At 36.5% G+C, this 14,915-nt stretch overlaps 3 protein-coding genes across 4 annotated transcripts; 2 read left to right on the forward strand and 1 right to left on the reverse strand.

Moving 5' to 3' along the window:
* The first annotated feature begins 342 nt into the window (after nucleotides 1–342).
* LOC121762055 (probable transcription factor PosF21) lies at nucleotides 343–3,919 on the forward strand. Of its 2 annotated transcripts, none has more exons than XM_042157815.1 (5): nucleotides 343–520; nucleotides 831–1,607; nucleotides 2,095–2,227; nucleotides 2,660–2,747; nucleotides 3,376–3,919. In XM_042157815.1, the coding sequence occupies exons 2-5, from the start codon at nucleotides 928–930 to the stop codon at nucleotides 3,714–3,716; spliced, it is 1,242 nt and encodes a 413-aa protein (XP_042013749.1). In that variant the 5' UTR covers nucleotides 343–520; nucleotides 831–927; the 3' UTR covers nucleotides 3,717–3,919. The 2 variants fall into 2 exon arrangements, with proteins under 2 accessions (XP_042013749.1, XP_042013754.1); XM_042157820.1 differs by having other exon boundaries at nucleotides 345–520; nucleotides 2,663–2,747.
* A 5,510-nt stretch (nucleotides 3,920–9,429) lies between these two features.
* Nucleotides 9,430–11,327, forward strand: LOC121762068 (B-box zinc finger protein 24-like). Its single transcript, XM_042157831.1, has 3 exons — nucleotides 9,430–9,942; nucleotides 10,481–10,789; nucleotides 10,928–11,327. The coding sequence occupies exons 1-3, from the start codon at nucleotides 9,760–9,762 to the stop codon at nucleotides 11,156–11,158; spliced, it is 723 nt and encodes a 240-aa protein (XP_042013765.1). The 5' UTR covers nucleotides 9,430–9,759; the 3' UTR covers nucleotides 11,159–11,327.
* An 859-nt stretch (nucleotides 11,328–12,186) lies between these two features.
* LOC121762076 (fructokinase-2-like) lies at nucleotides 12,187–14,915 on the reverse strand. Its single transcript, XM_042157842.1, has 4 exons — nucleotides 14,395–14,915; nucleotides 12,795–13,127; nucleotides 12,594–12,710; nucleotides 12,187–12,519 (listed from the first exon to the last, which is right to left on the reverse strand). The coding sequence occupies exons 1-4, from the start codon at nucleotides 14,797–14,799 to the stop codon at nucleotides 12,388–12,390; spliced, it is 987 nt and encodes a 328-aa protein (XP_042013776.1). The 5' UTR covers nucleotides 14,800–14,915; the 3' UTR covers nucleotides 12,187–12,387.

The following is a 14,915-nucleotide window of genomic DNA, read 5'->3' on the forward strand; positions in this document are numbered from 1 at the left end:
TGGAGTAGGAGTTTTTTTTAAATTAATGTAATTTTTTTATTGTACTTTTTTTATTAATGTATTTTTTAATATTATTATTGAATTTTCCCGTATATCTATCGTAAATTTAATTCCGTATTTTGTGTGATTATTAATTATTTATTTTTAATAATTTTGTTTATTGTGGTTGGACTATGGCTGAGTTATTGCTTGTCCTGATGATGTGGCAGAAAGAGTTTTAATACTCGGCAGGAAGAGTTTGTGGCTGGGCTATGGCTGAGCTATTCTTATTGGAGAAGCTCTTAAATAATCGACCCGTTTTTATTATGAACACACTCATACACACAATTTGTGTGTGTATATATATGTATATATATTCATCGTCTCTTTGTAGCTTCCTAATTCTGACCATGTGAAAGGTGATTTGTCTTCTCTGCTTCTCATGTGAGAAAGCTGTTCCGGATTCCTCTCATTCATACTCTTTTTGAGATCTAATCGGATTGAGAAAAAAAAGAGAATTACTGGAAACTTTTATTCTGTTGTAAGTGCTTTCCTGTCTCTTTGTTTTTTTTTTAAATTTTTTTCCGGTTTTCCTGCTATCCTTGTTGCTTTCATGTTTTTTTTAAAAAATAATGTATCAGCTTTCTGCGATTCATGTACACATTCCCTGTATTAATGCTCTGATTTGATTTTTTAAGTGTAAAACTTTATTTGAAGATTATTGAGTAAGCAGATCTCCGTTGAGTTCATGTGATTGGTTGTATTTGTGCCTAGGGTTTCCGACTTAGCTTCTTTGATGATTTGCTTTCCCTATTTATTGTTAACATAGAAATCTTACTCTACTTGTTTAGGGTTTTTATTAGCTACTACTCAAATTTAGGAGATTTAGGAGAATTAGAGCGGTCTTTTCCGAGAAATTTGAACTGCGTTTGGCTTTAGAGATTGTGGATGATGGATAAGGAGAAGTCTCACCATGGGAACATACTTCCGCCGTCGGGAAGGTACTCTGTTTTCCCACCGCCTGGGAGTAGTTATAATGCCAAGCCGGAGCAAACTGGTTTGTCGAGTTTGCCTCCGCTAGGGCCGGACAGTTCATCGGAGCAGGGTCATTTTGGTAATGGCATGCCATCGGATTCCAGGCAATTTAGTCATGATATAAGCCGCATGCCCGACAATCCGCCAAAGCATATGGGGCATCGACGTGCTCACTCTGAGATTCTTACCCTTCCGGATGATATTAGCTTTGACAGTGATTTGGGCGTTGTTGGTGGATTGGATGGGCCCTCTTTTTCCTATGATACTGAGGATGACTTGTTTTCTATGTATCTTGACATGGATAAGTTCAATTCTACGTCTGCAACTTCATCGTTCGAAGCTGGTGAGTCGTCTAATGCAATGGCAGCGGAGCAAGGTCTTTCGTCTGGTCCTTTGGGGGCAGCCAATCAATCTTTAAGCGAGAAACCGAGGATTAGGCATCAGCATAGCCAGTCCATGGATGGGTCGACTACTATTAAATCAGAGATGTTCATGTCTGGTTCAGAAGATCCAGCTTCTGCTGATGCCAAGAAGGCCATGTCTGCTGCTAAGCTCGCTGAGCTTGCTCTTGTCGATCCAAAGGGTGCTAAGAGGTAACATCTTCGTTCTCGCTGAGTAGTGTTTACTTACATTTATTCCATGATAGATTTGCAAATTTAATACTATTACTTTCTCTGATTTAGTCAATTTATTGCAGTAATGTGCATTTACTATTTAATCAAAATTAGGATCTTTACTTTTTCTGCATCTGTCTAAATTTATATTCTGGTTGGTGATATAAGTTTCGTCTATTTTCTTAATCCGTAGTACAATTTATGGAATTATGAGTTTGCAGCCTTCATTTGATTGTTATCTTTGTTTGGATTGAGTTGGAGATAACATTAAAATTAAGCATGTGAATAATTATTCCAATTCATATTTATTGTTGACATGAATTCCTAGTAGCCTTTTATTTATGTCTTTCTGTTTTGCAGTACTACATTAGCTTTTTTTAGTTACTATAGGCATGTTCCCTGTTATGATTTGTAAGGATGTGTCAATATGTATCTGACTAGCATGTCTCATGCTTTCATGTAATAGGATTTGGGCAAATAGGCAGTCAGCAGCAAGATCAAAGGAACGTAAGATGAGGTATATCGCTGAACTTGAAAGGAAAGTACAGACTCTACAAACAGAAGGGACTTCGTTGTCTGCACAGTTAACTCTACTGCAGGTGATTTTAACCCTCTTTCCTATATCAATTACTATTGTATGCTGGCTTCTGGCTCCAATGATCAAAATCCCACTTTCCTACTCTGCCGAAATAAATAAATAATTTACACATCCTCTAAGGCATATGCTTATTGACTGAAGCTTCACCTCTAGACAATAGAGGGATTAAGATTATGTAAATCGGTGACAGAATAAAGGAAGAGTTTAACGAATAATATGTTGTGTCAAAAATGGTTATTTTTAATTTGTGGGTATTTCATATTATCTGGAAAAGAATGTGATTTGGCTTGGCTAAAATGACAGAATTGCACAGTTCTTTGGTTATTGTACTTTTTGCTTTTGCCCATGTAATCATGCATGTTTTTCTGTTTGTTTTTCGGTTCTCATATTTCCGTGTGTCTATTAAATGACAACCGTTTCTTGAACTTTTAAGCAGAGAGATACAAATGGTCTTACAGCTGAAAATAGCGAACTCAAATTACGCTTGCAGACGATGGAACAACAAGTGCATTTACAAGATGGTAAAAATGTCTTAGCTTAACTGTATCTAAAAGTACACTTTTATCCTTCTGTTTCTTGCACGTTCTGTCCTATCTAGCTTGAAACAATTGAGATAAGAAGGTGCAAAATGAGGCTGATAAGGAAGTTAAGTACAGGCTTAAATTTTTGTTTCGCGAGAAGTAACTCGTAATCTGGTAGGAGTACTCCCTCCGTTACATAGTAATAGAGTCATTTTACCATTTTGGTACGTTCCAGAATAATAGAGTCATTTCCCTTTTTAGTAAAAGTCAACACATTTCTCCACACCTACTTTACTCGCTCTCTTACTTTATTCCCCCTTTACTTAACTCATCTAACACAATTTTCTTAATCTCCGTGCCGAAAAGAAACGCCTCCATTACTATGGAACGGAGGGAGTATAAGTTTTTGGATAATGGTTGGAGATAATTTACTCTTATTATATCTAATCAGTCTCAATGTGTTGGTTTGGGTGAATAGATTATACTATGAATCTATGTATAAAAAAGTTTGATATGCGACTCTTAAAGATCAGCGCGTAACAAACTATTTTGTAATACTGAATTGATATTTCCAAGCCGTATATTACACAAAAAAACTAACAGATATTCTCTTGCACTCGAATTTCAGCTTTGAATAATGCGTTGAAAGAAGAGGTTCAACATCTCAAGGTTCTGACCGGTCAGCCAATGTCCAACGGTGGAACTATGATTAACTTTCCTGCGTCCTATGGAGCTAATCAGCAATATTTCTCCAACAACCACTCAATGAACACGATGTTAACGGCTCAACAGCTTCAGCAGCTCCAGCTGCATTCTCAGAAGCAGCAACAGCACCAATTCCAGCAGCGTCAACTCCACCAGTTTCAGCAGGAGCAGCAGCTATCACAGACTGCGGACATGAAGCTTAGAAATTCTATTCAATCTCCTCCTGAAAAGGAACGTGCCCACGACTCATCATCGAAGGATTAGGTATGGAAAGCCGTATATGTCATTAATCTTTAGCACAGTTACTTTTTGGGTAGTCTAGTTTAGGTAAAAATACACAATCTTTGTTTCAGTAGGCAGTTTATTCAATTTGAATTCACTTCATATTTGTTTCATTGTTCTCACCTAGAGTATTTTGAGGTTCTTTTACTGACTCTTATCTTTAGTAAATTTGTCATATTTTTCCATTTCTGTCCGTCCCACAAATTTTGTCTCATTTCACTTTTTTACCAATTTTGATAATTGACCCAGCATTCCAATAACTCATTCTCATTTACATTTTATTATAAAATTAATACTCCATCCGTTCCAACTAACTTGAGTCGTATTTCTTTTGAGATGTTCCAACTAAGTTGAGTCATTCCCTTTTTTGACTAAAAATAAAACATCCCATCATTCTTACTTTTTTCCATTACCTATTTTACTCTCTGTATCTTTCTTACTTTATTCATCTTTCCTGTTTTTTTAACACAATTTATTAATATTTGTGCTCAAAACTTTTGTACTCCTTCCTTCCCAAGGAAGATGACCCATTCCTTGGGCGGCACAAAGTTTTATGCAATTTTATTTTGTGTGTTAAGTGGATAGAGTAAACTAAGAGAGAGAATAAAGTAGAGAGAAATGTGTTTCCATTTATAGTAATGTCTCATCTTGGATGAGACAAACTAAAAAGGAAAGTGAGTCATCTTTAGTGGGACAGAGGTCCTACTTTAAAAGTAGGACTTAATACCTACTAACTTTTTCAACCCACTTTCTATTACATTTCTTAAAATTCTTGCTCAGTCAAATCGTGACAAAATTGAAGGAACGGAGGGAGTAGTAAAACTCATACACATTACATGACTCTGTGTGTGTGTGTATTTTTCACCTTCATCTCGTGAGGCTTTTGACGATTATAATTTAGACGTTAAAAGCGTTAATTTGTTTTTGATTAAAGTCATCATGCATAGAAATAACTCGATCCATAAGTCAAATAATTTCTCTCATCCAATCCAACCATAATGATTCCTCTAGAGTCTATATGCGTTACACGTGCCAGTTCAACTAGTTTTGCAAAATATATCAAATTTAATAGGTTAATTATCAAGTAAATTATCATAATTTGAAGTTAATTTGTTTCAGAGAATTTGAATTGTTTGCAAGCAAAGCTTAAATTATAAGTACATTTATTAATTACTGTGATAATTGAGACTGTGACCCTTCTTACTATGGATTTATGTCACCAACTAAATCACATCAGAGTAGATATATTAGGGGTGGAAAATCGTGCGTGTCGGGTCGTTATCGTGTCGACACGATAACGACACGAACACGATAACAGCAAACACGAACACGACCCGTTAAGAAAACCTCAAACACGAACACGAACACGACACGAAATCCTCAGACACGAACACGACACGAACACGACACGAACCCATTAACGACACGAACCAATTTGGGTCAACACGACACGATAACAACACGTACACGAGATGACACGATAACGACTCGATAACAACACGACCTGATAACGGTTAAACCTATTAAAAATGAAAATAATAAGAATTAATAATATTAAAATATTATTTGTTAACGGATAACACGAACACGACACGAACACGACACGAACACGTATTGTTAACGGATAACACGAACACGACACGAACACGACACGAACACGACACGAAATTTTCGTGTCCTTAACGGGTCGACCCGATAAGGACACGAACCCAATAAGCTCTGACCCAAACCCATTATTTTCGTGCCGGTTCGTGTCGTGTTATCGTGTCGTGTCAAAAATTGCCGGCCCTACTAGATATACATATGATCGTTCTAACTCTTATACGAGATGTCTGTGGAGTCAATATTACTGGTAAATAATAGTCAAATCCTTTGAAACGATTGGTTTTATAAAGTATGAATATATGGTTGCAACCAAAACTACCAACCTAATGTTAAAAATTATTTTAAATGGGATTAACATTTCATCAATTTCCGAGAAACGGTTCAACCACCAAATTAGTCAATAAATTAACCTGAGACGTACGAATAAAATATAATTCATGTAGTTAAGTTATATATATGCGATCATTTGAAATTAAGAAAATGGCAAATTGCCCAAAATATCACCAAGTTTGTTCAATCAAAGCAGCTTTTATATACTCTATATAATCAATTATACTATGCCTTTGACATTTTAATTACAGTTAATATTGATAAACATCTAAAATCCATCTAAATTATTGCAATTGAAAGTTTAAATTAGATGGATAGAGTATATAATGATTTTACAACGACGTAGTATTAAAAAAGATGATTTTATATAGTACTCACCCATTGCATTCAAGATGTCCAATTTTTCTTTTTAGTTTGTCTCACTCAAAAAATGCTCACTTTCTATATTTGAAAATAAATCTCTCTGTCAACTACTCATACTTTTTCTCTCTAATTACTCCATCTGGCTAACAACTCTTCATAAAATCTCATGTCATTCAAGAATATGGATATCTTGAGCGGACCAGAGGGAGTACTCCATAACCTAAGACAAAACATATGATATTATGTCAAATCCAAAATTCAACTACTACTCAACTAAATCAAAATAAACTTTCAGTATATATATATATATATATACAACTATGCAAGATTGTGTGAAATATGCAGAGAGAGCAATGGCTAAGGCAAAGGAGAAGATGCTGAAATTTCTATTGCATCTCCCAAAGCCAAACATGATGTTGAGGAAGAACAAAGTGGGCCCAATGATCTCTCCTCCTATCCAAAAACAGAACGAAATCCTTCTCGAGAGAGAAAACAGCCTGAGCTTCGGTGGTCGCGACGGCGAATATTTGCAGGCAAGGAGGGTTGTTCTGAGCAGCTACCATCTCATCAACGGTGGCACCAACAGAGACACCTTCAAGCAGAAGATGAAGAGCTCTTTCAAGGGCGTGAGCCGCCAGGCCGGGGCCGCAGTTCGAACTAGGGTTGGGGTTAGGGTTTACAGGGTCACGGTGGCTTGCCCGTGGAGTGGAAGAAGCGGTGAACTAGTTGCTTTTAGGTGTTTTCTACCACACCTTAAATCAGCAAAGAAGCCTTCTTCTTGCATGTGACACGTATTATACTCCATATGTCTAGTAAAAGATGTCACACTTTCCTTTTTTAGTCTGTCTGATATCACATTTTCATTTTGAAAAAAGTTCTCTGTTGTAATTAACACACAAAACAAAATCTCCTAAAGTCTCGTGCCACGTGCCATATGCCATGTGCCATGTGCCACTACCATAGATATTTGTATCATTGTTTGGATGTAATATTCATATATGTACGTCTAAAAATGTCATCTACAAAAATATAGTGTATTAGAGTGTATTTTATGTGTGGATTTTTCTATCATAGCCCAACGCGATATTGGGCTAATCAGTGTAAAACGGACCTCTCTCATCATGGGTATTTGATGAGACAAAATCGTTTGTTATTTATCATATATTAATTATAAGTATAAAAGATATTTTGGCTTTCAAGGATATAAGTCGTCACACGTCATCTTGCTATTTTATTCTCTCACAACCACACCCTAATAAAAATGTAATTCTCCCAATATATGATGTGGTGTGGTGTCCACCCGAAAAACGCAGAAATATTTATCGACTACGGTTAAAATTTTTAAATTTTATTTTAAAATATATTTTTAAATAATTTAGATTATTTATAGGAGCTTTTATATAATAATTTACACTAAACAAAAAACTTAATTAAAAAAAGTTGAAAAAATAATTTCAATGAGGCCTTCCTCCTTATCACTTGGGTCCGCCCATGGGTGTCCACTTGAAACAGCTGTGCCAAGCTTGTAAATGCAAAATGTGATTCACCACCATACACTTTATTGTAGTACATCATTATTAATAGCTGTGCCCAAATATTGTTTGATGATGCTGACATTTCACCAGACCTCAAAATTATGGGGATCATACTAGTATATTGTAAAATAATTTTTTCAGCTATTTTCTTTAAAGAGAACTGAAATCATCATTTAATTTAACCTTTGCATTAAACATGGAGTATAATATGAAGAATAACTTAATTAGTTGCCTCATTTCAAGAAAAAAGACCAAATTTACCGTTTAATTTGATATATTTACAAGATGTTCTGTCATCTTTGTATAATTATTATAAATTGAATAAATTATTAAAAGAAAAGGTAAATATTATCGCCTTATATACACCTAGATTCACCTTCCTTGAACGTAAGCACCCGTTTGATAAATTAGTAATACCTAGATATAGATATTTACATGACTATTTCTAAGTGTTTGGTATCATAGTTAATCTATCATATAAGTCTGTGTTATTCTCTATGCTCCATCCAAGCCTCGCAGTTTTTTTTTCTCAAAATACAAGGATATGTTTCTTACAAATTTGGTCGGATAACATTTCTGCCTCATTTCTTATCTAACAAATAACAATGAAAAAACCATCGTCTGAGCCAGGGACGGACCCATGAATTTATACAGAGAGGGGCAAAGTTATACATAAACAAAATTAAAGAGTTTTAACAGGGGCAAATAGTGAGATATTAAAGCAAATTAATTTTATAATGTATAATTTTTATATATGTGATGAATTTTGAGGTGGGGCATTTGCCCATACTAGTTATGAGCTACATCCGTCCCTGGTGTGAGCTGATATTGACACAAAGCCTACATTTTTTTTTTCTAATTTTACAAATCTTCTTAAATCATTATGGAATAAATTGGAAAAAGACAAAATGGAATAAATTGGAAAAAGACAAAATGCGAGATTTACGCAGACGTGCTACTTGCCGTCTAAAGCGTATCACATTAAATACAAAACATAATGAGAACACAAATAATACAGTAGATTAAAAAAATATAAAATTAAATTGAAGAAAAACGAACCACGCAGCACAAGTGTAGTAAGCTTTTTGCATAATTTTACATGTTTAATTTATTTATCAAATTTCTTTCCTTTTTGGGAAGACCAACTACCCTTCATGAGTCCAAGTTATTATTAAAAGGGGTATGGGATATTTCTATATATGAGAAGGCAGAGTTCAAAAATCGAACTAATTGTTAGTATAAGATATTTGTGTTTTCTCTAAATCCTTCCATAACTAAATCATTTAAAGAAACATGTAGCTTTTAATATCAAACTTAGTTATAAATATATCATGCAAAATGGAGTAGTAGGCAAAAGATAATTCAGGTATGCATGAATATACATTTAGTATAATCAAAAGTATAATTTCTCAATTTTTAGGTTTTAATCCATTAGTAGTGAGATTGTCTTTCGGCCACATGTCCACACAATGACTACAATTAACCTTATTTTTATTGAAGTTTTTTTTATATTAACACAAAATCCTTTATTTTCCTCATTTTCTAAACAAATATCTTCTAACTGTGTGGTTCATAATTTACTTAAACCACAATTTGACTCAAAACTATATCTTATCCTCATAGATTGAACCAAGTCTCCCCATGTCTCCTTCAAATAAATAAATGTGTGCAAGTAGGGTTGAGCAATTAAATGACCATGTAAATGAATCACCAAGTAATAATAAATTTCCCATAAATTTATTAAAATTCAAATAAATTCTGGCCACTAATAGCGTCCTCCTCTCACAGCCACACATGCAAAAAGTCCATTTTCTCTCTCTTCCCCACGCAGTGCCGCGCTGTCTCAACTACGTTCTAGCATTTGATACGCGAAATCTAAAGCCTTATCTTCCAATTCAGTTTTCCTCCAATCAACAAAGCTTCTCTATTTCCTTCCAAGATTCTTCCTTTTATAACTCTTTTTTCATCTAAAAAATACATTTCAGTTACTTGAGCTTTTCATTGTCTGAATTCTTGATTTCAATCAGAAGATCTTTTGACCTTTGACAAGACCCCTCATCAAATATCTGTTTTGTGAGTGAAATTCTCTGCAAAAGATTGTTTTTTTGTGGGATTTCAGCATATGGGATTTTGTTTGTGGTGCAAATTGTGAAGAGGGTTGTTGTAAAAATCCGATCTTTGATTGTGAGAAGATGAAGATTCAGTGCGATGTGTGTGAGAAGGCGCCGGCGACGGTGATCTGCTGCGCCGACGAGGCGGCGCTGTGTGCGAAATGCGACGTCGAAGTTCACGCGGCGAACAAGCTTGCTAGCAAGCACCAGAGGCTTCTGCTTCAGTGCCTCTCCAACAAGCTCCCTCGTTGTGATATTTGCCAAGTATGCAAAATCTTGATTTTCTGCACTAATTAGTTCATCCCTTTTGCTTTAATTTGTATGATTTTTCTGCTGAGGGTTTCAGGATTCTGTTTTTTTGAGTTTGAGTTTGATTAAGTAGTTGTTTGATTTGTGAGATTGGCTTGTTTGATTAGGTGGGAGTTATAAGTTGATGGCCCTTAATTTGTGCACCATAATCTTTTGTCTAATCATAGGATTTGCATATGATTTGCTTTGTTAATTTGATGTGATAATACTTCAAAGTGAAGATAAAAGGAGATTTTTGAGGTGTTTTCAAATTAAATCCTTCAAGATTTAATCCATGTATTGGAAAGAAGCATACCTTAAAATTGGATATTAGGCTATTTTGATCACATCTACCTATTATAAAGGAAATTCTATGTGTACGTTCTTTTTTTGGTTACAAGAAGATTCCCTATGTCCTATTTTATCATTGTTTTCGATCCGATCCGATCTTCTCTAAAGACGGCCTTTGTGCTGCTCCGCGAGCTAACTCCCACTTCTGCTTGACTACGTGTAGGAAAAGCCGGCCTTCATATTCTGTGTCGAGGACAGAGCCCTCTTCTGCAAGGACTGCGACGAGCCCATCCATTCAGCCAACAGCCGTGCTGCAAACCACCAACGCTTCTTAGCAACTGGGATCAGAGTGGCTTTAGGCAACGCCTGCAACGAGGGTAATGTCAAGAGTGAGTTGGACCCGAAGCCCCCAAAATCAATCTCACAACAAATTGGTCAGAAATCCACCCCACTCCATGTTTCTGGACTCACATCTTCGTCGTGGGGTGTCGATGAACTGCTGCAGTTTTCTGACTACTCTTCATCAGATAAGGTAAGAATATCCACTTTTCAGAGCGATTATTGTAGAAATTCAACTCCAAAATCATTTTTTTGATTAATATATAACACTAGAAATCAAGAATACTAATTCGCCTGTTTCATTCATATTGTTCACGTTTGTGTTGATCAGAAGGAGCAGCCAGACTTCACTGAGCTCGACTGGCTCACAGACATTAGCTACTTTGGCGAGCAAGTATGTCCGGAGGTTTTATCAGCAGCAGAGGTGCCTCAGCTTCCGACGTCGCAGCCAAGTAGCATGATCTCTTTCAGGCAACCGAAATCGTACAGTCCTTACAAGAAGCCGAGAATTGAAGTTCTTGATGATGATGAGGAGTTCTTCACAGTTCCTGATCTTGGTTGAAATCTTGATGATCACAAAAATATGTCTCAACTCATAAACAAAAAGCTCATATATAGTTTGTTAGGCATATTTGTAGTGTGTAAATGAGATTTCTTGGATGCATGATGTAGTTGAATGATGTTTCTTGTGACCCTCTTCTCTTATATTTCACTTATTTGTTAGTACTTTATATCTTTGTAGGAGGTTATCTTTTGCTTTTTGTCTTAGTTTTGTACCCCTTTCTTGATGCACCCTTTTCTTTCATTTCTTTACATTGTTTCTTTTGAGATTTTGTTGTTGAGTTGTTATTAACCCTGTCATAGAGGAAAAATCAAGACTGGTCCAAGTGGCTTGTCTAAGACTAAAATTTTTGAATTAAATTCGTCAACAGAAAATATCAATTGTAAAACTTAGAGCATCCGCAATGGGAATCCGCAATGGGAGGTATTCTGACACACACCACCCCTCCTTGACCTAATTGGACAAAGACGGCCAAGGGTAAAGGCAAGCAACGAGGTGGCGGTTTGAGTAGTGCAACCCGATACTTGAGAAAATGGCTACAATGAACAAAGGTTTTTATTTGGCAATTTGTAGAAAACCATAAAACACTGGCACAAGCAGCACGATCTGCCACAATTGGAATAACTATAAGGACGAGTCAGGACATGAACCCAAGGTTTGACCCAATTTTGTTAATTTTGTGCATGTTCGTGTCTGGTTTGCGTGTTGTGCAAAAAATTGGCAACTCTAGGGGGGCTAATTTCATAAAGATTACTAAATTATGATATATGTATCAATGAAACTAAATGTTTGTGTTAAAATTAGTAATTACTATGTTACTAATCAAACTAACGAGATTATTTGATATAGCACTAAATGATTTAGTAAGGTGCATTTCATATAATCACTTGACTTGTATAGTTTCTGATTTGGTGATGTTTGGTTTATATATTTGATGGCTGTTTCATGCTTTTTCCTTTAATTAGATACGGTGAAGTTCAGTGTGATCATCAAATGATGAATGATGCATATTGTGTGGGTGAAAGTAATTCGCATAAAAATGTATGTGCTGCCACTATTTTTATTTTATAACAACTCACAATTTAGAAATGCCGAAATGAGTGAAATATAAACTCAAGAAAAATACAGAGAAATGCAAAAGAGAGGAAAAAAGGGTCGTTCATGGTTGAACCAATTTCAAAATTCTTAAAAAAACCAAAATGAAACTGTAATAAACGCAAATGGTGTGCCTATTTTCCGGTTTTGAGAAGCTGAAGCACGGCGGCAGGGGTAGGGAGAGCGGGGATGGCGCCCTTCTGGGTCGTGGTTATGGCGCCACAGGCACAGGCGTATTTCAACACTTCCTTCAACTTGGCCTCATCCTGCACGCACGAGGGACGAAAAGCTTTTATAGTCGTTCATACATACATACATACATAGGATGGCTGGATTTTACCTGGATGATGGAAAGGTCATCAACAATCTTTGCGAGGATGGCTCCCACGAAAGAATCACCTGCTCCGGTGGTGTCAACCGCGTGCACACCATAGCCGGCCACATGCCCTTTGAAGTTCTAAATTCCACCAAACAGTAACACACATTTTAGGTCAGATAACTCCATCCAGTCGCCACATTGACTAATAGAATAGTAGCGTACCTTGGCGTAGTAATTGCATCCCTTTTCGCCGAGTGTGACCAAGAGGAGCTTCAAGTTGGGGTGCCACAAGGACATTGCAGTTTCATCATCAATCTTGCTGCTTCCGGTGAGGAATTCAAGCTCGTCGTCGCTCACCTTGATCAGGTCCGCCTTGTTCCAGATACTCAAGATCTGCTCCTTGGCGTACTCGGCTGAAGGCCACAGGGGAAGCCGGAGGTTGGGATCATAGGACAGCAATGCCCCTGCTTTCTTAGCCTCCTCCATGGCCTTCATGTGGGCTGATCTACATGGCTCCACAATCAAGCTAATTGATCCGTAGTGGAAAATCTTGCCCTGCCCTCCAAAAATAATTACCACAATCAACCATTTTTCTATGCAAGCAAAAATGCTTCACCAATATTCTAATGTCACATTCTCATATATATGTAGATTCCAAAAAATTACAAATGAAGTCTATATCATTGGAATCCGATATTTTCAGATTTCAACAGAACACAGATGAAAACAAATTAGTACTAGTTCCTTATTTTCTTGTGCCAATTTTGTGTGTGTGAAAAGAGCTAACCTAATCACATCACTCTTATGCATATTGTTACTCGTATCCATCGTTTATATTCCGTCCGTCCACCATTAGGAGTCCCGATTTACCATTTAGGCTTTTACTAAAATAGTAGGTAGATCTCACCATCTACTAATTCATTCTACTCACATCACCATTAAAAAGCCATTTTGACTCGGCACGTGTTTTAAGAAATTGTTTGACTTTGTGAAAAAAAGTAAAGGGAGAAAGGGAGTGGAATATGGAACCCATTTAAAGTATTAATTTTATATTAGATTGTGAGTGTAAAAAGTTGGTAGGATGTCGGATACACATACTAAAAGTGGAATAAAGTAAATGGTTCTATAAATCGTGGACAAACCAAAATGACAAAAGGGTTCTTTAAATGGTGGACGGGGAGTATAAAACTAATACTATATATAAATAGGTCAAACATTCCACTATCTTTTTCTATCCACTTTCTTTATATTTCTTAAAATTCGTACTGAACTCAAATAAGACTTTTAATGATGGATGGAAAAAGTACCTTTTTCTTACTAAACTAATACTACTACGTTTTTTCTTATTACTCGCACTTTTCATTTTCCGCCGTAAATTTGGGATTGATATTTTAGTATAATTAAATTAGAATTTTAAATGTAATGAGACATAACTTAATAAAGAGGCTCTTAACTTAATCTAACATATTAATTAAATACAATAATTCTAACTTAAACTAAAAATAATATAAGTAGTTTGAGACGAGCCGAAATGGAATAGTGCAAGTAACATGTGACGGAGGAAGTACTACTTATCAATCTAAATGAGAAAAAAATACACCCTCCGTCCCTGAAAATTTATCATTTATTTCCTTTTCATTCTTCCCTAAAATTTGTCCCCTTTCACTTTTAATACCATTTTTGACAGTGAACCCTATATTTCTGTAACTCATTCTCACTCATATTTTATTATAAAACTAATATATAAAAATAAGATAAATTAATCGAAACAACAATCCAATAAATCAGATCAAGATGAATAATATACGAAAATAAAACTCACAGATTTAATGAGATTAAGATTCAACTCCTCCGGCTTGAGGAGCATGTCAGCGCTGGGATTCCTGTAAAACATGAACTCACGCTCTCCGTCGTCGCGCAGCGTCACGAAGGCGAGGGCGGTGCGCGCGCCCTTATCGAAATTGATCCCCTCGGCGGAGACTTTGTTCTCCTTCAGGATTCCGGCGAGCATTTGCCCGAACTCGTCGTCGCCGAGCTTTCCGACGAACGCCGCCTTCCCGCCGAGCCTGGTGATCGCGATCGCAACGTTCGCCGGAGCGCCGCCGGCCGCCTTCAGGAACCCCGGCGCCTCCGCCAGCGACACGCCGGAAACCGTCGGGACGAAATCGATCAGCATCTCGCCGAAGCTCACCACCAGCCCCTGCCCCACACCTCCTGCATTCGCCATTGCTGTTGAGAGAGAAATGGGAAAAACTCTATATATATATATATATATACACAGTATAAGTGATTAACTGTGTGTAATTGCACGTTAGAGTGTGTGTAATTGAGAGGAAATGAGAA

This window comes from Salvia splendens, chromosome 2 (assembly GCF_004379255.2).
Source record: "Salvia splendens isolate huo1 chromosome 2, SspV2, whole genome shotgun sequence".
NCBI lineage: Eukaryota > Viridiplantae > Streptophyta > Magnoliopsida > Lamiales > Lamiaceae > Salvia > Salvia splendens.